This window comes from Schistocerca cancellata, chromosome 1 (genome assembly GCF_023864275.1).
Source record: "Schistocerca cancellata isolate TAMUIC-IGC-003103 chromosome 1, iqSchCanc2.1, whole genome shotgun sequence".
NCBI classification, from domain to species: Eukaryota; Metazoa; Arthropoda; class Insecta; order Orthoptera; family Acrididae; genus Schistocerca; species Schistocerca cancellata.
The window spans coordinates 551,623,121-551,649,346 of NC_064626.1; the positions used below are offsets into that span (position 1 = coordinate 551,623,121).

The 26,226-nt window shown below is 40.9% G+C and overlaps 1 protein-coding gene across 2 annotated transcripts; it reads left to right on the top strand.

The window, feature by feature from the left end:
* Positions 1–117: 117 nt before the first annotated feature.
* On the top strand, positions 118–25,086 carry LOC126180335 (metallo-beta-lactamase domain-containing protein 1). Of its 2 annotated transcripts, XM_049924685.1 has the most exons (4): positions 121–408; positions 688–852; positions 6,575–6,688; positions 24,814–25,086. In XM_049924685.1, exons 1-4 carry the CDS (start codon positions 258–260, stop codon positions 25,035–25,037), a joined length of 654 nt encoding a protein of 217 aa, XP_049780642.1. In that variant the 5' UTR covers positions 121–257; the 3' UTR covers positions 25,038–25,086. The 2 variants fall into 2 exon arrangements, with proteins under 2 accessions (XP_049780644.1, XP_049780642.1); XM_049924687.1 differs by lacking the exon at positions 6,575–6,688 and having other exon boundaries at positions 118–408.
* Positions 25,087–26,226: the final 1,140 nt, after the last annotated feature.

Sequence of the window (26,226 nt, forward strand, 5' to 3'; positions counted from 1 at the left end):
GTAAGCCCAGTGTCTGTAACTAGATGTTATTTATTTTTGCATGTATTTTAAGTACGTTTTACAAACGGATTTTCATTTGATGGTTGTATTATTGTAACTCTATCCATAGCACTTCACTTGACTACCTACAGCTACCTACATCTTTGGTCAGCAAATTTGAGGAATCTTTGACAATGTTTTGATCAGCTGTGCGTGATTTTCAAATTTGATTGTCGTCGCGCAAGAAATTTTGTGGATGATCTGAAACTACTTGAATCATGGCGTATGAAGTACATGTACTTTACGATGGATTCTCGAAGATGACGGAGAATGGAATGGAAGCTAACTGTAGTTGCACGTTAATTAAAGGACCGAAAAAAATAATAGTCGATACTATGACAGCATGGGACAAGGAACTTATAATCGAAGGTTCTCTAATTTCTTGTTTTGTAACGAATGACACTTCTTGCTTTCTTTTTTTACAAACCCTTTTTCATTTTGACGTAAATACAAATATCTAAGACCACGCATTTTTAAAATATTTCTTAAAACAATTTTCGAGCCCCTTCAGCGTCCTATTCAGATGGGACATGCAATTATCAGTATGTGCATTCAGTTAATACATGTTCATATAGTGTACAATATTCATAATAGATAAGCTTAATGTTGAGCTTTGCCGCAGTTTAATTGAAATCACTCATTCTGCAGGACTAGCACGCCATGGAGTCACCTGCGAGGAAATTGACTATGTGGTTTGTACTCACGGTCATTCAGATCATATAGGGAACAACAACCTTTTTATGAATGCAAAACATATTGTGGGGTTTTCTGTATCCTTCAAGAATACGTATTTTATTCATCCATTCGAAACAGGTAAGTAACTCCATTATCTTTTGGAGTTCGTCAAAAGTAGGATTACAATACATAAACAAAAATTGGCGCTTTACGAAGATACAGCGAATAGTAAGTGATATCAGATACCAGCGGAATGCATTTTCATTGTACAGTGGAATGTGTGCTGATAATTGGCCAGAAAGTTTCAGTAAGTGATACTCTTTACTATGTATGGTTATCAGCCATCTGCTTAACTTTTTGCAGAATGGTGTAAACAATTGTTGTAACAGTAAACATAGCCAGTGAGTTTTCTGTGTTGGACGTCATGCTTTGTCACTAGTCAAACACGTCCCAAACATCCAGCACTGCACGATATATCGCGATAATTCATGTAGATACCAGTAAAATGGCAGTTGGCAGTTGGCAGATGGCTATATTATCAATGCCAGCGGTCTTAAAATGCCTAATAAGATCTTTTAGTATTGCTCCCAGTGTACTGAGAACCACTGGGACCACTTTTATTTGCTTATGCCAAGCCACTGTAGCTCAGTTTTCAAGCCCTCATACATGGAGTGTTTTCAAGTTATTTGTCATCTTATCAATCATTTGGAATAACAGTATCAGTGATCCACACTTTTTCTCCACAACTGTGATGTCTAGTATACTGTTTTACAGCATTCAATCTCTCTGAAATTGAAAATACCACAGTAATTTGCAATGTTTGTTTTCTTTAACTTTTTCTAGCTGGTGATACCACCAGATCCTTCTCACTGGCAGGTAGTAATTTTGGCTAAGTTCCAGCAGATCATTCGTGCATCGTTGTGCCTCTGCTTGTAATCAGTCTGAGCAATCATTTTGCTGTATCTCAAGATACAGTCAGCAGTTTCATCGTCATTTTTTCAGGGTATGTACTTTCAGTTCTTTGCTGATTTCTCGATTCTGGTTGTAATGGCGTTTGTTCTGATTGCTTGTCTCTTTGCAGCAAAAGTTAGTCTTTCAGTTTCTTTAATCAGATTTCTGTTGGTCACTCAAGACCAGGTATTTTCTCAGTCGATTTTACCTTCAGTCTTCTGCAAAAAAATCTGCCCATGCAACGCTTTTGTAATGGAGTCAGAAAGAGTTGAATGGGCAAGTGGTTGTGTGCTGGAGGTGGGTGGAGGCGTAGGCAATGAAGGCAGCTGGATGGTGTCACAGTTCTTTATTATCAACCTAAGTGGATACAATGCAGCATTCTTGCAGTAAGCAGACAACAGGTGTCGAACCCTGCAAACAGGAGCGCAGGTCTGGATGAGTCACTGTAGGCGTTCTGATAATGAATGGACTTGACTACCAGTGCATTCCACATGGCAGATGGCTGTTGGTGAGTCAGGGTGGCTTGACACTGCCGGGCTTGGGTGGATGGAGAGAGGGAGGTTGGTGGCCAGTGTAGTGGGAAACAGCAGTGACATCCAGATAAGGAACTCTGGACCAATTGGTGGGGTACTGCATCTGGTTGTGTTGGGCCCCAGTGGCACAGAGCTGGGAGGATCCCAGTTTATATGTCAGACAACGAGGTGGTGGCAGGTTCCCTGGCTGACAGTCTCGTGTAGACAGCGGCAGAGTGAAGGTGGCATGATGGATAGGCCAACAGGCAGCAGTTGTTTACTCACAGCCAGGCTGCATCAATGATAGCTCCATCAATGACAGCTGCTTCGCAAGGGTGTCGGTGACCCACAGCAGAGACCAACACATGGCGGGTGTCGATACATGGCCCAGCCATGCCAATGACCTGCTTGGCCAACCCAGGGGATATATGTGGTTGAGGAGGCTTTTTAATATGGAATACAAGTACTGCCACATATATTCAGTGCCACTGAAACTTCCTAACACTGGTCATTGCCCGGAGAACTGAGTCGCTATTGAAGAAGCTGTTGATACTGCGAAATGCTATGCTGGCTGGCTGCAATCCATGCCCTGATATGGCATCAGGCTCCTGCCTGGATGTGTATAGCTACATTTACACTCTGTGAGCAATGATTCGACCCACTGAATTTCTGCTTGAGAAACTGGCTGTAACAGAAGTATTTTTCAGTTGTTTACATTTTGTATTCTGCTACTCAAGACCGGACTGTCCACTCTTGAATGACCAATACCTTTTAGTATTCTTTTTCCTTTCTACATTTGTGCTATGTTCACTGTCTTGACTCCTGTGATGGACAGGAGTGGAGTCTTTAGGTACTGTTTTGCCCTATCCTTCTTTATTTCTTTTGTTTTTAGTCCAGTAAGCAGCTGTCATTCCACCTTGTAGGAAGAGAGGCCTATCACTGCATCCCCACAAATTTTTCTTATTTTTGTATTGTCTTTCTTATTGTCACTTGATTCCAAATAGCTAATAAGAAGACATGAGGAACATGTGTGCCCTCTTTTGTCCTAAGTAAAAAGTACTTGGTGCTCATCCGGCACTCAAGACAAGTCCAAGGCCCTTGTTGGCTTGTATGAACTTATCCGTATGCATATTGCCATAAAATGCTGTATAACTATGTCATAACAAATAAGGATCTTTATTTACAAAGTAAAGGTGTCCGTGGTAGCATTGCTATGGTCATATTCTTGGATGTAGTGACTGAGGAAGTATCAAAATTCCATTGTTCTCATATACTGACATTACTACAAAATCACAATCAGATTGTGCTGCATGTGCTCACCAGTATCACTGACCTGAGGGTCATAGTCACTTTTCAGTTACCCCATGTGCCCTTAGTCCACCTGTCATAGTTATCATAGATCATAATACTTTGCTGAATACCTGATATATTCTCCTGCAGTTTCGTGTTTTTAGCTGGGACAGATATATCTCAGATGGATTTTCTGTTGTCATGCTCATTGAATCTCAAGGGACATAGTACTTGAATTGATGATGTCACGACCAAGGTCGTTTGCTGTCTGGCAGAATTAAAATGCCATCGGCAGCCCTCGAATGTTGTATTTCTTCTCTCTGCATTTTAATTCCATTATCAGTGTTTAAGAACTGCAACTAAGCTACTGCTTATGGGTGGTATGTAGCTCAGCTGAGAGGAAAGAAAAGTCATTATTGTGGTGTGCTGCCTCTGCCCCCACTCACCATTTATGTATTGGGAGCTACTTGACACCATCCTCACACCTGGAATTCACAGTATATGTATATATATGTCTGCTTGTGTCTGTATATGTGTGGATGGATATGTGTGTGTGTGCGCGAGTGTATACCCGTCCTTTTTCCCCCCTGGAAAAGCAGTTGAACAGAATGGACACTGCTTTGAAAAGAGAATATAAGATAAATATCAACAAAAACAAAATGAGAATAATGGAATGTAGTCAAATAAAAATTGTTCAGTGACTCTAGTTCTTCCTGGTGCCCAAGCAGGAGGTAGTATTACTTCTGTGCCCAAGTTTTCCACTAGACTAAACACTTTGTTCCTTAGGACAAATTGTCTGTAATTGGATAGTCATCATTCTGTTATCTTTGAGTGTGAATATTCTTGTTTCCAGAGCAGGTACATGTGCTTTTGGTAGCCACTCTTATAAAGTACTGATGGCTAGAAGCATTTGATGACTTCGCAGTTGTCTTACATAGTGTATTTCTGCAGCTTCAGAGTTTTTTCATTTTGTATGGTAGGCCACCAGCCAACGGCTGCCCAGGTTCGTCAGCAGCCACTGTCCTCCTTTTTATCCTGAGTGACACCTGAGCCAGTGTGGCTTCCTGTTTTTGGTTTGTTGCTCCATTTGTTCAAATCGGTTAGGTGCATTTAGTCCTTCCCCTCAGCTTTGACCTCTTCATTGTGGTTGAAACTGCCAGTAGGTTGCACTATTGCTGGCATGTCTCTCAGCTTTACTGGAGCACTCAAGGCCCTCACCTCCTCCTGACCACATAAAGGTGGCACCTGTTGGAGGGAATATAATTTATTATTATTATTATTATTATTATTATTATTATTATTATTATTATTATTATTATTTGTATTATTGGTGGTGGTGGTGGTGGTGGTGGTGGTGGTGGTGGTGGTGGTGGTGGTCGTAGTAGTAGTATTGTGACAGACTGGGCATTTCTCAGTATATTTATTACAAAAAGTGTTTCAGCTACCCTGGCAACAACCAAGACACAGAATTTACTGTTTTACATGGTGATAAACATATCCATAACCCAGAGATGTTGAGTGGCAGAAGAAATTGCAAATGAGCCCAGATATTAAACATAAATACATGAAATTGTGTTTTTAACATATTCTCATTGAGCTGTTGAGCCACACTTTGAAATAAAAATCTTGATTTGGTCAGTTTAAGTATGTATGTGGTTTAGCAGGAGACAGGGAGGGGATTCAAGGCACCATAGCACTAGGCTGGTTCCTTTATTAAATGTGTGTGCCTTCCATAAAACTGAACTAATCTGTCATACATGAAGATTTTGCAGCGAGGCATTAAAGCCTAGCAAGAAGTCTGCAGATTATGCTGTCTTACCCCAATATTCTCTAATATGAAGTTTTTATATGATCAGGCATTTGATGTTCAATGGAATAAAGTGAATATTTCAACCATGTGCTCATAGGGACTGTCACAATTCAATCTTTAACTTACTAATACCGGTAACCTATTGCTGTGTTGTGACACTAGTTAGAGTTAGTGTGATAATGTCCCTCCCCACCTGAAATCTTCATTGTTGTGACAAAACTAATCTATAAAATTACGAGAGACTTAAGTTAGGTAGGAATGCGACATTTGGGTTATGATTTATTGAAGCCAACAAATGTAAATGTGAAATACATATAATGGTAATGGATTGATATTGTTGCAGTTTGATGTCTAAAGTTTGTGCCATATTTAACACATTTTTTGTTATAAGAGTTACATCTACAGATATCTTATATAAACTATGAAAATTTTGCGGGAAGGTACTACATAATTCTTAATGTAGTTAATTCTCAGTGAATGCTTTGTATCTCTCCCTTCATGCACACTTTTACTATTATTAACTTCTATTAACCAGTTGTGGTTTCTCGTTACTACTTCATATCTAAGAATTCATCTATTGTCATTCAGAAATTCTTTTAATTTGCTCTTATATATATTTTGTTTATCTGTTCCAGGTAAATTTGTGTGCTTTTTATAGTTTTGCAATTCTTTCTTTGTTAGCTTCTTGATTTAGCCCCACTAGTTCAATAATTTCTCCTAGATACTAGAATTTGTCTAGCTGGGGTGTGCCAAAATTGCTGAGTAAAAGTTGATCGTTCAGTCTTAATCTGGTCCCTTCCATATAATGTTTTTTCTTATGAAATTTGGTCCCAGTTTTTGCCACCATTTCATAGATTTTCTCTACAGAAAGGGTAGCTTCCGGTCTGTTATTGGAGAGGATTAGAATGTCAACAAAAGCTAGGCAATGAAGGCGAGTTTTAGTTTGGAGACATCTGGCAATATTTATACATTGAGTTTCATTTTGCTATTTCCAGAACTAAATTAAACAGTAATGATAATAATTTATTCTCTTGTTTAATGTGTGTTTTGGTTTCAAATGGTTCAGTTTATTAAACTTCAATTTATTATTATGTGCCTATTTTTTGTAATTGTACTTAAATGAACACAAGATAACCTTGTCACAGTTTACAGAAAAATTTTATCATCACTTCTGAGATTAAAATGTGGAATTTCACAAACCAACATCCCAAAAATAATAATTGTTACATGTGATAACAATTTCATTTCTCCTCTTGGTATTAAGAAACCTTTTAACAAAAACCACTTTAATTTCTAGGGGAACCTTACATTATAGATGAAGATGTGAAAGTTATACCAACACCAGGCCACACTCTCAGTGACGTATCTGTAATCGTTAAAACTAAAAGTAATGGCATTTTTGCAATTACAGGTAAAGTTATAAATTTACTTTTCAATCATTTATTATTAAATGTTAGTTTACTTTGATGGAATTTAATTTAGGCAAATAAGTCTTCAGCTCCTCCTCCCCCCCCCCCTTTTTCCCTCATGTTATGGAGCAATACTGTAATTGAACTGGAACAGAAATAGATGCGTGTCTGCTACTTGGATAGAATAGTGATAACTCAAAACTTGGCTTTATAAGTGTGGTGCTGCCATGGTTGACAACTTAGCATCAGGTAATAAACTAATAACCAAAATTTATTTTGTGGCCCTACAGCTGAGACAGCTTAAAAAGATCACTGACAGCTCATAGTGCTGTTGTCAGCTTCCAACTGTAAGCACTGATGGCTGCAGGAGAAAACAGTAGCCATATACAGCTGGGAGAATAACTAGGCATTGCCATAGAGACTTACATCATGTTATGTTATTAGTTGATGTAGACCCTCAAAGCTTCTGCATCCAGCTGACTGCAACTGCGAGGAATCAGCTTATGCCGACTCAGCTATAGCTCCGCATGTTCAGTGGTGACTTTGATTTAAAGTTATAAGTGAGTTACATAACTCACCAAAGCAATGATCACAATTCATCCACACCTTAGGGACCTTTGCTAATCCTGTCTGGTACAAGTTTAGAGAAGCTGAGAACTGGTCAGTATCACTAGTCCTTCATTACCTTAACCTCTAGGCATACTTTAGAGACTTCATTTAAGCATGATGGTGTAAATGATTGTGTTGAGAAACTGGGTATTTAGGCTTATCTGCTGTGGTTTTAAGGATGTTATAAAACTAAAAGTCCTTGGTTTTCTGTATGGTGTCTGTTGAGGTGAAATATCATTAGTGAGCAACATTGAGGGCATTTGGCACATCTCAGTTCTGTGAGGCTTACTCAGCCATGTTGGGCTCGACTTTGACCAACTGTTAACTCCATAGAAGTCAATGAAATGAAAGTGGGTGACATTTAAGACATTTCTCACAGTCAAAACCTGTCTGTTGGTGCTTCTAGGTCAGGGCTGGCCACAGTATGCTGAAGTTCATGCATGCAGCATGTGCAGGCTGTGGGCAGTCCAAGGCCCGTCCTGTCATTTGACTTTGCTCACTCCTTGTTGGAAGTACCCGGAACAGTGTGATATTTCATTTAGCATTGCAGTGAAGCATCGTCCAGTTGGCACAACACTGAGTTCAGCAGAATCATGGGGTCAGTAATGCTTACTCTCTGCTGTTTCTAGAATGAAATTTTCACTCTACAGCGGAGTGTGTGCTGATATGAAACTTCCTGGCAGCTTAAAACTATGTGCCGGACCGGACTCGAACTCGGGACCTTTGCCTTTCGCGGGCAAGTGCTCTAGGAGACGAGGTACTGGCGGAATTGAAGCTGTGAGGACGGGGCGTGAATCATGCTTGGGTTGCTCAGTTGGTAGAGTACTTGCCCGCGCAAGACAAAGGTCCCGAGTTCGAGTCTCGGGGTCCGGCACACAGTTTTAATCTGCCAGGAAGTTTCTCTGCTGTTTGTTTGTGATATGAAGGATGTTCACAGGTCCATTGGCTGTTTGCACAAGAAGAAGCAGTCTAGAGTGATCATCACAATTCTTTAAAATGAATGGGAATGACGAAAGAGAGGGGTGAGAATTCTCAATTTGCATAAGCGAAGGGTACTACCTATTTGCTATGCAACTACATTAGGCACCATGCAGAAAAAATTTAAGCTTTTAGATGACAATGAAATGGCAAAGAATTACAATGGTTGACAGGTGTGATTCATTGTACACCAAGAAGTACTTCGTGCTAAATTTGCAGCCATGGAGCACTTGAAGAAATTGGTAGTACGAGCAGTAAAATTTCTGAAGTCGCATCTGTTATTCTGTTTTTAGTTGCAACAGTTTTCAGTTGAAATGTACAAAGAGCATATGGAGTTCATTTACTACTTCAAAATATGTTGGTTAAGTCAAGGGGCATGCCTGGAATGATTTTTCAATTTAAATCTCACTACTGAATTTATGAAGGAAAAAGGAATGCAGGAATAAAAATTAGATCATCTGGAATTGATCGTAGACTTTGCATTTTAAATGGACTTACCTGCACACTGCACACAGTAAGATGCTGAAAGGCAGCGTCTTTGTGATTTGATAGGGATGCACTTAAAAAAGTCACTTTGTAGAAGGGACACGTTCTGAAAGACAGGCCAGTTCCCTGGTGCAGTGGCATTAAAAAAAGGGTGAGATTTGGAGAATTCATTGTGACCACTAGCCACTTCACATAGACGGCCATCCAAACTGGTGACCAGGAAAACCAAAATGCCTTTCGGCTCTCTCATTGGTTAATGTAATTTGAATTTCTGTGAGGAATTAATTTGATAAACCAAGAGAATGCTGAGAAGCTACACAACATGCATACATTGAATGTATTGATCAGTTGTAATTTTCATAATTGAAGTTTTAGTATTTGTCTTGCAGGTACAAATTAGGTTTTGCATACTTTAATGTTATGAATGTGGTTTAAGAGTTACAAAATAGTCGGAAGTGCAAGAGATCTAACATTTGCAACATAAGATTCAGTGGCACATTACATTCAAATATGAACTTGAATCTGTTGTTCACCAGCAGCATAATTAAAATTTAGGTATTTTTCCTTACATCACAACACATTGTTGTAATTCTCAAATTTGTTATGTTATTGTTGGCCTTTTACTTGTAGTGTGTTTAGCTGAGAGTAACGTTTGCTTATGGAAGATACAGAAATTGGCAATATTTGCAGTGCCCACCAATAGAAAGAAATTCACTGGCCCTCACAGACACATCCTGATGTCAAAGTAAAAGTTTTTGAATTTGCCCGTTAAGGTAGTATGGGTAATCTGTAACTAGTGACACCACAAGAAACAAACCAAAGAGGTGGCTGCAGCTCTTAATATACCGAAACAAGAGTTCAAGGCTAGCTGCGGATGGGTTGATCATTTTATGAAACGGGCAGGCTTATCTCTATGATTCTGTACAACAGTATGCCAAAAGCATCTACAAGATTTTGAGAAAAAAGTTAAGATTTTCAGAGACATGCCATCACACACTGAAAAGAGAATACTTTTTTGATGGGCCAAATAGGCAAAGCTAATGTGATAACAATTTGGTTTGATTTGGCACATTATTACACGGTTGATCAGGAGACGAAAGAAGTTGCCATCAAAACAACAGGATGTGAGAAATAGCACAGAACTGTAATGCTGGGAATCACAGCTGGTGGGTGCAGACTTCCCCCTTTCTTAATTGCCATGTGGAAAAATGCTCAAAGACATCTAAAAATGAAAAGTTGTTACCTGTTGACTTTTTGATCAAAACCAAGAGAAGGAATGGATAACTGGAACTTAAGTGCTTGACCGTCTCCAAAGCGTATGGGAACTAAAACTAACATCAGTGTTTTGTCTTAATGCATTTTGTGATCATCTCACTGATGACATAATAAAGAAGATCCACAGCCTAGGCGGTGATCTTGTTGTTATTGCTGGAAGAGTGACTTCCGTATTACAGTCTCTGGATGTTAATATAAATAAACCTTTCAAAGGCTACAGTTAAAAAAGAATGGTTTTGTAAACCAAACTGTGAACTGACTCCAACAGGAAAAATTGTGTTGCACCCTATATTATTGCACAGTGGGTTTTGGCTGCCTGGAGAAGCATTGAAACACCAATGATTGTAAAATCATTCAAGAAATGCTGCATTTCAAATCCCTGGACAGCACTGAAGATGATGTGCCCTGTAACATCACCAAGGATGAAGGGGGAAGACAAAATTAATATATTTCTTATGTAGAATCCTCTGAGGATACCGGTAATGATGACATTAGTGAATAGTGATGAGTAATGCTGGTAATTTACAGTATGTTTGTTTGTTTGTATGTATTTCATGTAGGTAGTTACATTAGATGTTCCTTTTTAATAATGACTTTTTCATTTAACAGAGGATCACTTAAAAATTGCCCCCTGCGGGTATGGGGGTTAGAATAGGTCCGAGGTATTCCCACCTGTCATAAGAGGCGACTAAAAGGAGTCTTTCACTTTTCGGCCCTATGAGTTCAGGTCCCATTCTATGATTTGCCTGCCACTTTCAAAATTCTCTGTAGAAAAAGTGCAGGCCATATGGGGAAGGACACCTTTCGTGGTGCACGAGTGCCCTTAGATTCAATATCCTGAGTCTCTTGTCATGGCTTTGCATCTCCACCTGCGTTTCAACTCTTTGGGTGAGGACACTTTCCGGGGTATGTCATCTTCCGTTGTCTCCTGTCCTCTTTCACCCTCATGACAATATTGGATTTCTCTGCACCCAATACGGTAGCCAGTCCATTGTGGTGGGGCCGTAATGTACCCATTTGGTGGTAGCTCTCTGACAACACGGGTCACACTGCTGATGCCTGAGCTGTAAACTCCCCATGTTTGCGAAGGAGTAGATGCCTGTCTTCCTGGGGCATCAGGACTCCTGGCAACGGCCATCGTGCCAGTTGGCCTTTGCTGTGGCTGGGTGGCGCCCGTGGGGAGAGACCCCAATCAGAGTGGGTGGCATCAGGGCGGATGACTCGCAATGAAGCAGACTAAGCCATCCCTGGCTGGTGACCATACGGGAGGAATGTAGAGCTACAGAATGGAGAGAGCATATTCGCATCAGTTTTTAGTCTGTAGCAGAACCAAAGACCAATGGGTACTCTTTTCTACTGACAAAGCCTCAATTTTTCATTGGACACTTTGAGGATAAGTTTGGAGAAGTGATAGTGCTCTCCAATAGTGCAAAACGGCGCAGTCTTGATTCAGACAGCATCCCCAGCCCAATCCCAAGCGTTACTCGCCTGTGACAAGCTGGGTGATATTTCTGTTTCCGTCACTCCCCATAAAAGCCTCAACATTGTCCAGGGGATTATTTTCCATCGTGACCTCCTCTTGCAGTCTGACGATGAGCTCCACGCCAATTTAGAACAGCAGGGTGTTCATTTCATCTGGCGCATTTCCAGGGGACTCAAAGACAACAGGGTTGCTACCGGTGCCTTCATCTTGGCCTTTGAGGGTGATTCATTGCCTGAAAAGGTCAAGGTGATCGTTTACCGCTGTGATGTTAAACCATATGTTCCTCCCCCTATGCAGTGCTTTAAGTGCTGGAAGTTCGGGCACATGTCTTCCTGCTGCACTTCCAGTTCCACATGTCGAGACTGCGGACGTCCACTGCACCCAGATACTCAATGTGCGCCACCTTCCACTTGCATCAGCTGTGAAGAGCACCACTCCCCCAGCTCATCAGACTGTCCAGCACTCTGTAGGAGGGGAAAATTATGGAGTACAAGACCGTGGACTGGTTGACTTACACAAAGGCTAAACGTAAATTCAAAAGATTACACTGCATTCGGTTGATGTCAACATGCACTGCAGCTACATCACCACCACCATTGCCGTCCCAAGTGCCAGTGGTTCCTCACTCTATGCCATGAATAGTTGGCCCTCCAGGCCACCAGAATACGTCCGCCCCCTTGGTGGTAGGGGGCAAATCTTCCTCCGTTGCTCTACCTACTTTGGGAGCAAGAGCCCCTAAATGCAGGGGACATCCAGTCCCCTCCCCCCTGCCAGAGAAGCCACAGCCTCCTCTCTTCCAAGATCTCCACTAATGCCATGGCAGACACTCGCCAGTGGCTCAAGGAGCCAAATGCTGCTGGATGAAGAGTGTCAGTCTTCCTCCTTGCCTGAAGCTGCATCAGAGAAATCTTCCCAGCAGCCCCCTAAAGAGAAACGAGAGAGCAAGCAAACTAAGAAGAAGTCTGCTAAGAAACAGGACCCTGTGGTGGCTCCAACACCACCCCTCCCGATCATTTCTGCATCTGAGGATGCAGTGGCGATCTTAGTGCCACCTGCAGACCTTGGTCTCACTGATGCCTCATCCACCATAGAAATGGCTACAAATATTCAGTTGCAGGGTGCAGGTGACCCTCAGGCATAACCTGCCTCCTTGTGTGCTTCATGCCTTCCCAGCCTCACGATTACGTCATCCACCAGTGGAACTGCGGTGGTTTTTTCCACCACCTGGCTGAGTTATGGCAACTGTTAAGCTTTACACCTGCTTTCTGCATTGCCCTCCAGGAAACCTGGTTTCTGGCAATGCTGACCTGTGTCCTCCTTGGCTATAAGGAATATTACAGGAACCGTAGCAACTATAGTAGAATGTCAGGTGGAGTTTGTGTCTGTCCTGAACAAATCAGTATGCAGTGAACCTGTGCCCCTTCAAACCCCTCTTGAAACTGTGGCTGTCAGGATAAGAACAACGCAGGAAATAACTGTCTGCAACATATATCTTCCTCCAGATGGTGCACTGATTGTTCAACTTCCTAAACCTTTTCACTTTGGAGAGATTTTAACACTCATAATCCCTTGTGGGGTGGCACAGTTCTTACTGGCTGAGGCAGAGATGTCGAAAATTTACTGCCGCAATTTGACCTCTGCCTCTCAACCCATTTCAGTGTGGCACATGGCACATATTCAGCTATTGATCTCTCAGTTCGCAGTCCTGACCTTCTCCCATCTATCCACTGGAGAGTGTATGACAACCTATGTGGTAGTGACCACTTCCCCCATCTTCCTGTCAATGACCCAGCATCAGACCCACGGACGCTTGCCCTAGAGGAAACTTTCACCTCTGATGTCACTATTGAATCTCTCCCACACGGTAGCATCGATGTGGTGATTGAGCAGATAACTACAATGATCGTTTGTGCAGCGGAAAATGCGATCCCTTGTTCTTTAGGGTGCCCCTGGCGAAATACAGTCCCTCAGTGGTTGCCAGAAGTTGTTGGGACAGTTAAGGAGTTTCGGTGAGCTCGACAGCGGCTTAAGTGGCACACTTCCCTGGAACACCTCATAGTTTTAAAACAGCTCCATGCCCACATTTGCCATATTATCAAAAGGCGGAAACAGCAGTGTTGGGAGAAATACGTGTCGACCATTGGCTGCCATATGTCACCTTCCCAAGTCTGAGCAAAGATCAACCAAGTTTTTGGGTACCAGACCCCAACAGGTGTTCCTGGTGTTAACATAAATGGTGTGTTATCTACCGACACAAACGCAATTGCGGAGCACTTTGCTGAACACTGTGCTTGCACCTCTGTGTCAGAGAATTACCCCCAGCCTTTTGCACTCTCAAACGGTGGATGGAAGAGAAAGTCCTCTCATTCACTACGTGCCTTAGTGAACCCTATAACACCCCATTTACAGAGTGGGAGCTCCTCAGTGCCCTTGCATATTGCCCCGACACAGCTCCTGGGCCCAATCAAAACCACAGTCAGATGATTAAACATATCTCGTCTGACTACAAGCGACATCTCCTTATGATATTCAACTGGATCTGGTGCAATGGCGTCTTTCCGTCACAATGGCAGGAAAGCACCATCATTCCAGTGCCAAAACCCGGTAAGAGTCCACTCGATGTGGATAGCTATCAGCCTCACCAACATTCTTTGTAAGCTGCTGGAACATATGGTGTGTTGGCGGTTGGGTCAGGTCCTGGAGCACGTGGCCTACTGGCTCCGTGCCAGGGTGGCTTCTGCCTGGGTCGCCATACCACTGATGATCTTGTGTCCCTCAAGTCTGCCATCCAAACAGCCTTTTCCAGACGCCAGCACCTTGTTGCCATCTTTTTTGATTTATGAAAAGCGTATGATACCACCTAGCGACATCATATTCTTGGCACATTATACGAGTGGGGTATCCGAAGCCTGTTCCCAATTTTCATCCAAAATTTCCTGTCGCTTCGTACTTTCTGTGTCCAAGTTGGTGCCTCCGGTAGTTCCCCCCAAATCCAGGAGAATGGGGTCCTGCAGGGCTCTGTATTGAGTGTGTGTCTATTTTTAGTGGCCATTAACAGTCAAGCAGTAGCTGTAGGGCCACCCATCTCACCCTGTCTATATGCAGATGACTTCTGCATTTCATAGTGCTCCACCAGTACTGGTGTTGCTTAGTGGCGCTTACAGGGAGCCATCCACAAGGTGCAGTCATGGGCTCTAGCCCACAGCTTTCAATTTTCAGCCATAAAGTCGTGTGTTATGCACTTCTGTCAGCGTCATACCGTTCATCCAGAACTGGAGACATATTGATTTTTAGGACTGGTTTTCGGTGCTTGATTGACTTGGCTTCTCACTTTCGTCAGCTTAAGTGGAAGTGCTAGTAGTACCTCAATGCCCTCTGCTGCCTAAGCAACAGCAACTAATGACGGGAGCTTTTAGGACGGGTCTGGTGACCAGCATCCTTGCGGAGGTTGGAGTTCCTCCATTGCAGGTCAGGCATGCACAGCTGCTCAACAGTTACATTGCACATATTTGTAGTTCTTCTACCCATCCAAATTACCGTCTCCTTTTCCCACTCACGGCAGTTCATCTCCCACATCGGCAGCCCAGGTCAGGACTTACAATTGCAGTTCGCGTCCGATCCCTCGTAGGCCGCAGCTTCCCCTGGACCTTTCACATGGCCCAAATGACTCAGTTCACCTCGCGGCTCTCCACTGTCACTTCATCTCAGTTCTTGACATGTACCGACACCATGAAGCGATTTAGACGGACAGGTCGATGGCTGATGGTCATGTCCGCTTCTCGTATGTCCATGGAGGACATATTGAACGCCATTCCTTGCCTGATGGCTGCAGGGTTTTCACTGCAGCGCTGGTGGCTGTATCTCGGGCTCTTGAGCACATCTGTTCATGCCCTGGGGAGTTGTTTCTTCTGTGTGCTGACTCCTCGAGCAGCCTACAAGCTATCGACCAATGCTACCCTTGTCATCCTTTGGTAGTGAGCATCCAGGAGTCCATCTAAGCCCTGGAATGGTTCGGTCATTCAGTGGTGTTTGTGTGGACCCCAGGACATGACAGAATCCCAGGCAACAGACTTGGTGACAGGCTAGCCCAACAGGCTCCACAGAAACCACTTATGGAAAGTGGCATTCCAATATCTTACCTGTGTTTGTTTTTACATCGCCAGGTTTTTCGGCTTTGAGAGAAGGAATGGCATAGTCTCAGTACTCACAACAAACTGCATGCCATTAAGGTGACCATGCATGTGTGGCAGTCCTCCATTTGGGCCTCTCACAGGGACTCTGTGGTTCTCTGCCGCCTCTGCATTGGCCACGCTTGGGTGACCCATGGCTACCTCCTGCGCCGTGAAGTCCCGCCTCAGTATCGGTGCGGCGCCCAGTTGACAGTGGCCCATATTCTGGTGCACTGTCCCACTTTGACTGCCCTTCAACGAAATCTTCGGTTGCCAGACTCGTTGCCACTAATTTTATCTGACAATGCCTCATTGGCTGATTTAGTTTTATGTTTTGTTCATGAGGGTAGGTTTTATCGTTCTATGTAAGTTTTAGCGCATGTCCTTCATCCCTCTGTATCCTCCACCCTAGTGCTTTTAGGGTGGAGGTTTTAATGTGTTGCAGAGTGGCTGGCTTCTCATTTTTATTTGCGTGGTCAGCCAGCCATGGTAATCTGTTTTGTTGTTTTAATCTCTTCTACCTGTTTCTTGCTTCTCTCTGTGGTTTCCTTCTCCCCTTTTTTTCTATTTAAGTGTTTGTTGCCCTTCCTTTGTTTTGTGGTTTTTTCCTTTCTCTCCATTTTGTGTTGTCAGTCTTGCTTGTTTTATTCTCACCCTTGTGGCATTGTTTTATTCAGAACTAGAGACAGATGACCTAGCTGTTTGGTCCCTTCCCCCTCTTTTAAACAAACCAACCAACCACTTAAAAATTGCTGTTTGTTTAATAGTTCATGTATAAATTCATTGTTGTGTAAAACAAATTTAGTCTACCAGTTACGTGCGAACATACTCTTTCTTATGATTTTAATTTTTGGTGCATGCATAACAGTTTATGGAGCATTAGATTCAGGTAAATATGGTAATTAATGCAAGCTTTTGCCAATGAGAGCAAAGTTAAATTCTGGCTATCGGCTTGAGCTGTATATTGCTTCCAGCTAATTGACTTAACCCATTAACTCAATTATCTTACCTTTCTGGAAAGTATAGATTTGACTGTTCTCCTGCTTCTAAAGACTGACAGATGAAAAATTAAAGATCCACATACCATCTCTATAATTACACTAACTGTAGTTTTTTAACATATGAGAAATTGCAAATAAATATTCCATGACACATTTCCGATGGAGTATTAGTAAAAAATGAAATTAAATTGGTCTTGTGTAGCTGCAAAATGTAGTTGTTACCAGCTGTACCCAGCACAAATTGCTGTGGCTCAGTACGGTTAAAAGGAAAAGAAAGAAAAGAGAAAGCATGTCCTAATCTCCTCCTGCTCCCCTTCCCTCCCACAGTCTCTGTCCATCTCCTCCCACTCTATTTTACTGTTTCCTTTTCCTTCCTTCGCCCTCTCTCTGTCCATCAACTCTTCCCCCATTTCTCTGTCTGTCATCTTCTCTCCTCTCTTCATCTCTTCCTGCCACCTCTGTCCATCTCCTCCTTTCCAATCTCTGTGTCAATTTACTTCCATCCCTCTGTCCCTCTCCTCTTTCCCTCCTCTTTCTGAACTTGAACCTTGTTTTTTGTTATTGCAAATCCAAATTCTTTAGTCTGTATGTTTTATAGAATATTGTTTAAAATTTGAAGTAAATCTGTCAAGAACTTTTCAAGACTTTTTCTAACAACATTTCATAAAAGCTGTATTTGTCCAAATGTTTGAGTAACATGTAAAAATTGGAAGTAAATTGGTCCAGTACTTTTTGAGATTTTGTGTAACAGTATTTCCACATTATACATTATATAATCATTTTTATGTTACATACATAAAATAGTCATAGGAAAACATTCAAATTAAACATTGTGTCAAAGTGACTACTTTTTTAGTTTTGCGAGCAACAATGTACAAAAGGCTCAATTTTTGTGTAAAACTAGCGATGCAGCCCAGATTCGCATAGGTAGAATTAAGTATCTACGGCCAGACAACTTGACTGGTGTAGTGTGTTTTGTTTGGAGTCACAAATAAAACTCAAATAACAACTTTAAGTACACTTCGTGATCAAAAGTATCCGGACACCACAAAAACATACATTTTTCAGATTACATTCATTGTGCTGCCACCTACTGCCAGGTACTCCATATCAGTGACCTCAGCAGTCATTGACATCGTGAGAGAGCAGAATGGGGCACTCTGTGGAACTCACGGACTTTGAACGTGGTCAGGTGATTGAGTGTCACTTGTGTCATACATCTGTACGTGAGACTTCCACACTCCTAAACTTCCCTAGGTCAACTGTTTGCAATATGATAGTGAAGTGGAAATGTGAAGGGACGTGTACACCACAAAAGCGTACAAGCCAACCTCGTCTGTTGACTGACAGAACGCTGGCAGTTGAAGAGGGCCGTAATGTGTAATAGTCAGACATATATCCAGACCATCATACAGGAATTCCAAACTGCATCGGTATCCAGTGCAAGTACTATGAAAGTTAGGGGGAAGGTGAGAAAACTCAGATTTAATGGTTGAGCAGCTGCTCATACACTGCACATCACACTGGTAAATGCCAAATGACACCTTGCTTGGTGTAAGGGGCATAAACATTGGATGATTGAACAGTGGAAAAACATTGTGTGTAGTGATGAACCACAGTACACAATGTGGTGATCCAATGGCAGGGTGTGGGTATGGCAAATGCCTGGTGAACTTTATCTGCCAGTGTGTGTAGTGCCAACAGTAAAATTCGGAGGCAGTGGTGTTATGGTGTGGTTTTGTTTTTCATGGAGGGGGCTTGCACCCTTTGTTGTTTTTGCATGGCACTATCACAGCACAGGCCTACAGTGATGTTTTAAGCACCCTCTTGCTTCCACTGTTGAAGAGCAATTCGAGGACGGCAATTGCATCTTTCAACGTGATCGAGTACCTTTTCGTCGTGCACATCCTATCGCGGAGTGTTTACAAGACAATAACATCCCTGTAATGGACTGGCCTGCACAGTCCTGACCTGAATCCTGTAGAACACCTATGGGATGTTTTGGTACGCCGACTTCATGTCAGACCTCACCGACTGACATCGATACCTCTCCTCAGTGCAGCACTCCTTGAAGAATGGGCTGCTATTTCCCAAGAAATCTTCCAGCATCTGATTGAATGTATGCCTGCGAGAGTGTAAGCTGTCATCAAGGCTAAGGGTGGGCAAACACTGTATTGAATTCTAGCATAACCAATGGAGGGCACCATGAACTTGTAAATCATTTTCAGCCAGGTGTCCGGATACTTTTGATCACATAGTGTAAGTGGATATCATCACATTCATATAACTTACGTAATGCAAGCAGTGCATGCCAGGAATATTGTGTGTTCCATATTGAATTGGTGTTTGGAGTGATAAGTTTGCAACCATTGTGAATATTGTATGTGAATCATGAGTGGTGTGTGTGTGTGTGTGTGTGTGTGTGTGTGTGTGTGTGTGTGTGTGTGTGTGTGTGTCAGTCAGGAAAAATAAGAAAAAATACGCATGATGTACATGTTTGGCTCTTGTTATGGCACTACTCCTGTGAACAGAACCTTAGTAGACACCATGATGCATTGTTGAGACTCATTTCCACAATTCTTTGTCATTGGCTCTTTATGCAGAGGAGCTGCAGTTGAAGTGGAATCTGAACCACATTTCATTTCTGGTGGTCCTCCACGTCATTGAGAGGTAAATGCTAGGTTTTTGGCAGAGTGAAAAAGTTGATCCAGTTGGCAGTTGATCCTGCAATCTCCTGGTCCTTATTCAAATGCTCTACCACTAAGATAGTCTGTGTGATGTATGTGTATATCATATACAAAAACCTTCCTCATATAGCAGTTCCTGAGATTAGCCTACACTTGTAGACAGACGCCAGGAGACAACTTCAGTTTATATGTGTGAAGATGGTGTTGCTTAGTGAAATACACACTTACAAAACTATAGCTGTAATTTTTCATGGAATAAGTAATTACTGTAAATAATATTACTCAATGCAGCTTGCTTCACTTTTTATCTCGCCTTTTATAGCACCATTTTTGCTTGTGTAATGATTTTTCATTCACTTTGTTTCATAAATAACATTTTTACTTATTATATGACAGATTTAACATTGGTCACTTTGCAGTTACATCATGCAGCATAGTATGCAGAACATACCTCAGAATAAAATTTAAAACAATTTCTGTTGTATTTGACATCAATTTGAAAACCTGAACTAACAAAAAAAGTACTCACTTCATGAGCTGTAAATTATACAAAAATGACCACATAATTCATTGTTGTAATTACATTAATTTTGCAGGTAATTGCATAACAAACATTACTGTCCACAATGCAACTGAAATGACAGTTACTACATAGGTCCTGTGTGTTACTGTTAGTTAAATAAGCAGCTTGACAGGTGCTGAACTGTGATTCACATGTGTTTGACTTGTATTGGCACCATCAAAATATGGTGATTAAGAAAAGGATGCTGTTACAGTCCTGTTACGCAAATAACAGGACAAATGTTGGCAAATTACTTCTTTTGTCAAAAAGAAACACACACATAAAATGTCATCTGGAAAGTTTTGACAACTTGATAGTCAATGGACTTCAAAGACCAGAGATGACTTGACCTACTAAGTTCACTAGATATTTATGTATAATTTTAATGACATGTTCTGAACAATTCTTGCATAATGAGTGACAGTGATCCAGAAAATTAATTTTTTTGACTGCAGGAAGGCTTTTTTAATAGTAAATTACAATTTCTCTCAGCTTTTACTTTGTGAGGAATCTGTCTGTTTTTATCTTAGCCACCAATACAGCAGTGCAATAATGTTTACATTATCAGTGCCTCACTAGCTGTGTGCCAGTGTGACAATAGCCCTGGATTGAAATCTCACTGGAAAATTATATTTAAAGTCAGTGTTTTTTCGTACTCTGCTTCACTAATTATTACAATATTTTTTTTAAAGTTCATAGGCACTTTCCTGTAATTTATTTTCGCTATTTTTTGAATGGTGTCACTAAAAGAATGGAAAATCAGATGTCTGCTGAACAGAATATTTATATTTACTTAAGTATTTTTCTTCAAAGAACACAGTCAGAAAAAGTGACAACAAGAAACTGGTAAAGTAGATGTAAATTAGCATCCAGTGTCAATGTCATAATTTATACACACATTTACTGTGGGTACGCACTCTGATGGGGAGGGAGTGGATGTGAAGGATGGTGTGATAAACTGTAATACTTGTTTATCACCTCCACAACAACATGACAGGCTGCTTGGAAGAAACTAAGTCAATGGTAGAAAGATGCAAACATATGGCATTTTGTTGTGATTAACTGGCAGTTCATCGGTCTGTGTTGGGTGTGGGGTGCTGATGTTACTGTCACACTGTTGAGCAATTCTAAAGCAAGTCTCTCTGTGGATGTTCACTTACTACAATTAGTGCTGTGTTCCTCTGTACTGAGGATAGTGCCAATGATTGTATGCATGAGAAAAACATTTTCTAAGCCAATAATGGTGAAAAGATGTGTTACCTGCTCATAATGTTTACAACATAACCACTGTAGCCACTACAAGATTGTAAATCATGTTTTCAATATCTTAAGATGGGGAAACAAAAATAACTGTGACAGTGATTGATTTATGATGATTAGTTTGCAGTTGCTGCATCTGAATATTGTTATTAACTACACTCTATCCCCTAAATCTATTTACAGAAATGGGAATAAAATTCCTTGGCATATACTTTCGGCATTCCAGCCCTCAACAGCCACATGTGTGAGGTGCTAGCTGAGCTCAGTTGTGAGCTTGCTCAAGGAACAGGCTTGGCAACAACACAGAATACATTCAGCAAATGTGTGATCATCGAGTTACTTCCTGGGTGCATAGAATTATCCTGCTAAATTCACTAGATGTTTTATGTTTTCCATTAAGTAATTTGAATGATTTTCAGTCGATATGTGTGATGTATACCATGTAAGTGGTACACAACAAATACCAATGTGATGTATACCATGCAAGAGGTACACAACAAATACCATGAGAAGCCGTCACCGCACAGGAACACACACATGTCTGGCATCTCTCAGTTCCAGGCAACAGCCTCCAGGTGGTGCTCACAAAACTCAGACCTGTTCCTGCTCCCTCACCATTTCATCCAGAGTGTTGTACACGTCCACTGATAGTTTGGGTAGCCGCCACTGGGAGAATTGTAAATTGCAGACTACGTTGCTTCCACAGACATGCACGAGAGGCACTAATATGTGCAGCACTGCAAACACTCAGTCAGTTATGAACTAGCAGTTAGGTACTTGGAGTGCCTGCAATCACCTCAGTACAGTACTCTGAAGAGTATTTTTCGACTTAGCATTTGCTATTTATCGAGAACTAGGTTAGTTTACAGAACAACTGCATACTGCTGTAAGTTATTGTGACAATATCATAGACTACCAAGAGACAGCAAAGATATTTACATATTACTGTATGAGGTTTCAAACATCAATTGCTGTGCTTCAAATTCTCCAAAGTATTTTTTTTAACATTCTCTTAATAAACATTAGTTGTTTCTTACTGTGTTGCCACATTCTGTTATAGTAAAGTGGCTACCTTTAAGGGACTGTAACAAGGAAACATTTTTCTGCTGCCATGGATGTTTGGGCTGAGTTAATAATAGCATTCAGTTACTACATTCACAGCAGTGTAACATTGGGTTGACAGTTTATGGTTTTGAGCCCAGGAAGGTCATTTCATGTGGAAATTGCAACTAATTCTGTCTGGCCATCACTGCGACATTAAGGGAGAGAAGAATTCTGCAGCTCTTGAGTAGCTCTAAGATAATGTGGTCACACTATAAAGTGAAGGCTGGATTGGCTGTTACTTCAAATCTCACTGCAGGTTAGCATTGACTGATGATGTGATAGAGCTACAAGCAGCCAGATAGAAAATCAATAAGGAAATCTTAAAAAAACCTCTCAATCATAAGCCTTCTCATTCCTTCCAGTACCCCATAGTGTAAGGGTGAAGGGCCTATGATACTGCACACTTGATCGTGCCTTTTTCTCCTGCTGACATAATTTTTGTATATACTCAATTTTATGAACTTGTGGCACCAAATAATATATTAACAGAGTTGTTTATGCATCGACTTCAGCTGTCTCTGTTTCATGCTACTTGGGGATGACATAGGACAACATGTGAACATAGACCTTCTCGAAGCCCAAAGTGCCTCTAATATGTTACTTATTTGTGCCGATCTGGCATGCACATCACAGATACTTTATTTTACTAAAATAGATTTTTGTCGTAAGGTTATTGCCGTAAGTTGTAATAAATTTGTATCAGTGCAATACGTATTTATAGCATTTTGCAGTAGTTTATTGAACACTACAGTAGCCAGGAGAGAGAAATCAGCAATAAGCTCTCTAACATCAACTAAAACAGTCTGACTGTGCTCACTGACTATAGAAACCTAATCTTCAGAATTAAAGATGTCATTGAGCTGGGTTTGAAGTGCATTTTTATCTGGAAAGAAATTTTCTTGGTTGTTGTTTCATAAGGAGCAAGAAAGGTGAACATTTGAGGGCACAAGATCAGAAGAATAAGTCTGTGAGGAATTACTTCTCAAACAAATTTGTGAATAGTTTTGTTTGTGAAATCAGCAGGATGTGTTACCATGTAGTAGCAACACTTGATGTAGTTGAGGTGTTTCTCTTACATTGCGACTGAAAGGTATCTCAGTTGTTTGTAACAGATTCCAGCTTTGAGGGACACATCTCTTGGGTGCCACCAGATGCAAAATGGTAACTTCTCACTGCCCTTTGCTTGAGGTGATGAGCTGACTTTTGTTAGGGCTTAACCATTAATTTCTTCTTAACAAGTGAAGATATAGGCATCGTAACTCATCACCAATGACAATATTTCATACGAATGCTCACTGTGTGAACTGATGATGTTCAAATAAAAATTCAGTGTTGCTTTATTGCTTTGAATCAGAGCATACAGTACTCCTAAAACCAACTTTCAAAATGTTGCACTTCATCTCCTGTGTCAGTTATTGATGCTTCCTGAATGTGGAAATTCATTCGTGCCAGAACGATCTTTCTTGAAACAGGAAAATCCTTTTCTGAGGTGATTTCTACAATAGTACTCATCCGACACAAGACGCAAATGTTTCACCCAAAGCAGACAAAATTTCACACATGTTAGACCTTTCTGCACTTGCAATTGTTTTATAACTCTTAAACAACATTCATAAGATTAAATTATGAAAACCCAATCTTCAAGTGCAAGACAAATACTAGAATTTCAATTAGAAAATGACAACTAATAAATGCCCACATATTAATCTATGGCTGTGTAAATGCATAATGTTCTCTCAGTTAATCAAATTTATTTCATGCAGAAATTCAAATTACAATAAGAAACAATTTTATGCTTACCAATGAGAGAGAATAAATCTGCCTTACGTATGAGGCACTGCATTTACCTGTTTGGATGGCAGCCTATGTCAAGCGGCTAATGGTGAGGGGTCGGTGGCTGCTCTAGAGCGAGGAAACATTTGAGCATAAACCATTCTGATCTTGAAGCAGCCGCAAGCTCTTTTTCTGAAGATTTTTTCATTACTGATGGGTTATAAAGTGAACAAAATTATTTTTTAGGCTTCATCAAACTGATATCTTCAGCATACAACTGAAATATAATAAAAAAGTAAAGGACTAAGTGGACTCCAACTCGCGACTTTAAATCTTAATGGTGCATCATTTACTGCTAGACCATGAGCAGATACAGCACTGTAACAGATCAGGTGGAATGCAACACTTTATATGGACATATCCCTCTTGTATGGTGTTGCCAGGTCATTCAGATGGGCAGATATAGAATTCTGAGGGACAGCCAGTTTTATTGGCCGCTTATATGAACTATCAGAATTTGTCTCTGTGACAGATGGCTGGCAGCCATGTTTTATGTGGAATAGTGTACATTTCCAACAATAAGTTAATCCGTAAAGCTGCAGTAAGTAGTGATGTATCTTTTTTATCATCTTTTAATTCCACATAAGAAAATATTTATACTGTTACTGATCCATTTTACAAGTGGCCACCTTAAAAATCGAGTATACCATCATGATTTCAAGGAAATTACTGTGTTTCAGGTGACTTGTTTGAAAGAGAAGAAGATATAAAAGATCCACATTTGTGGCAACATGTTGCTGGCAGTGACGAACCTGGTCTGCAGCGGCAGAATAGGAACAGAGTACTACAGTTGGCTGACTGGGTTGTACCTGGCCATGGTCCTAAGTTCCAAGTAACACAGAAGATGAAACAGGATGTCGAAGACATTTTAAACAATTCTGATAATCAGTTTCACTACATCTAAACTATGTAAATGTTCAATAACTTATTAAAAATTTTATTATAAAGTGCTATTCATGTTTACTATTTTTTGTTACTGGAACCTTTTACGTTGTCCCTTTTATCCCACTGCATGAGAAACAAACATGTGTCAGTACTCATATCAATTTTTCCAAAGCAAGACCAGTTGCCTCTAGCATTTTTCCATGTGGGGTGGGGTGAAACTTTAATCTATACATTTTACTTTGATATTTAGCTGCCATTTCGATAACCTGGGTTTTGGAATCACACTTCATATGTTTGCAGTTGCTGCTACAGAATAGTTGAAGGGGGAGGCGGGGGGTGGGGGGGGGGGAGGCTGAGAGAGAAAGGGAGGGGGCGGGAGACACCAGTAACATAAAGTTGGATACAAGTTAATATCATCTAAAGCACAATACAACATCACTTTTTTAGGAAAATGTAGAATAATTTTGCTTTAGGTTTTTTGTCTAAGGAACTTTTTGTCTCGTCTGTAAAATTTATTAAAATTGACTTGTTCCATTTCTGCACTTTTTTAACAGTTCATAATTTTCATGAGTCACAGATGCCAGTGCAGCTGTGCAAGATTTTTCTTTTCTTTTCTTTTCTTTTCTTTTCTTTTCTTTTCTTTTCTTGTCTTGTCTTGCCTTTACATCATTGTTAGGTTGGGGGTCTATTTTACATTCGCACTAACAGTGATTTAGGAAAACTGTTAGGAAGTTCTGGAGGAGTGGATACAGATACATTCATTGATTAGGCCAGAGCAGTACAGATGATGAGATTAAAAAGAATTCCAAGCAAGACCAGTCTGTAGACGTGTCACAGTACCTAAATCTCTAACATCTGAGGAGCAGTCCTAGAGTAACAAATCTGTACCAAGAATCCATTAAACTATCACAGTGAAAAGATTTGGATGATATTAAAGGTTACTAAAGCACTGGCTGAAAATTGCATAGTCAACCTTTTATACACAGGCCACAGTCAGAAGCCATGAGAGCGACACTTAAGGCTTAGTCTTGGATCTCACCCTGGTGAGGTTGCAAAAATCTAAATTAAATTTCCATTTACTGTGCTTTCACATAAAAAAACAGATGTTGCATTTCTGATGCTTATTGACTGTAAACATTTGTGCTAACTTACTTTGTGTTTTGAAATATCTTTGTGGCTCCATGATATGAAAAGTTTATGCTGTAAAG

What these genes read in the sequence shown, in the direction of transcription:
- LOC126180335 (XM_049924685.1), top strand. Translation starts at nt 258, where the DNA reads ATGGCGTATGAAGTACATGTACTTTACGATGGATTCTCGAAGATGACG. An exon ending in TATTCATCCATTCGAAACAG is followed by an intron (nt 853 to 6,574) that starts GTAAGTAACTCC and finishes TTTAATTTCTAG; the next exon opens with GGGAACCTTACATTATAGAT. An exon ending in TGGCATTTTTGCAATTACAG is followed by an intron (nt 6,689 to 24,813) that starts GTAAAGTTATAA and finishes ACTGTGTTTCAG; the next exon opens with GTGACTTGTTTGAAAGAGAA.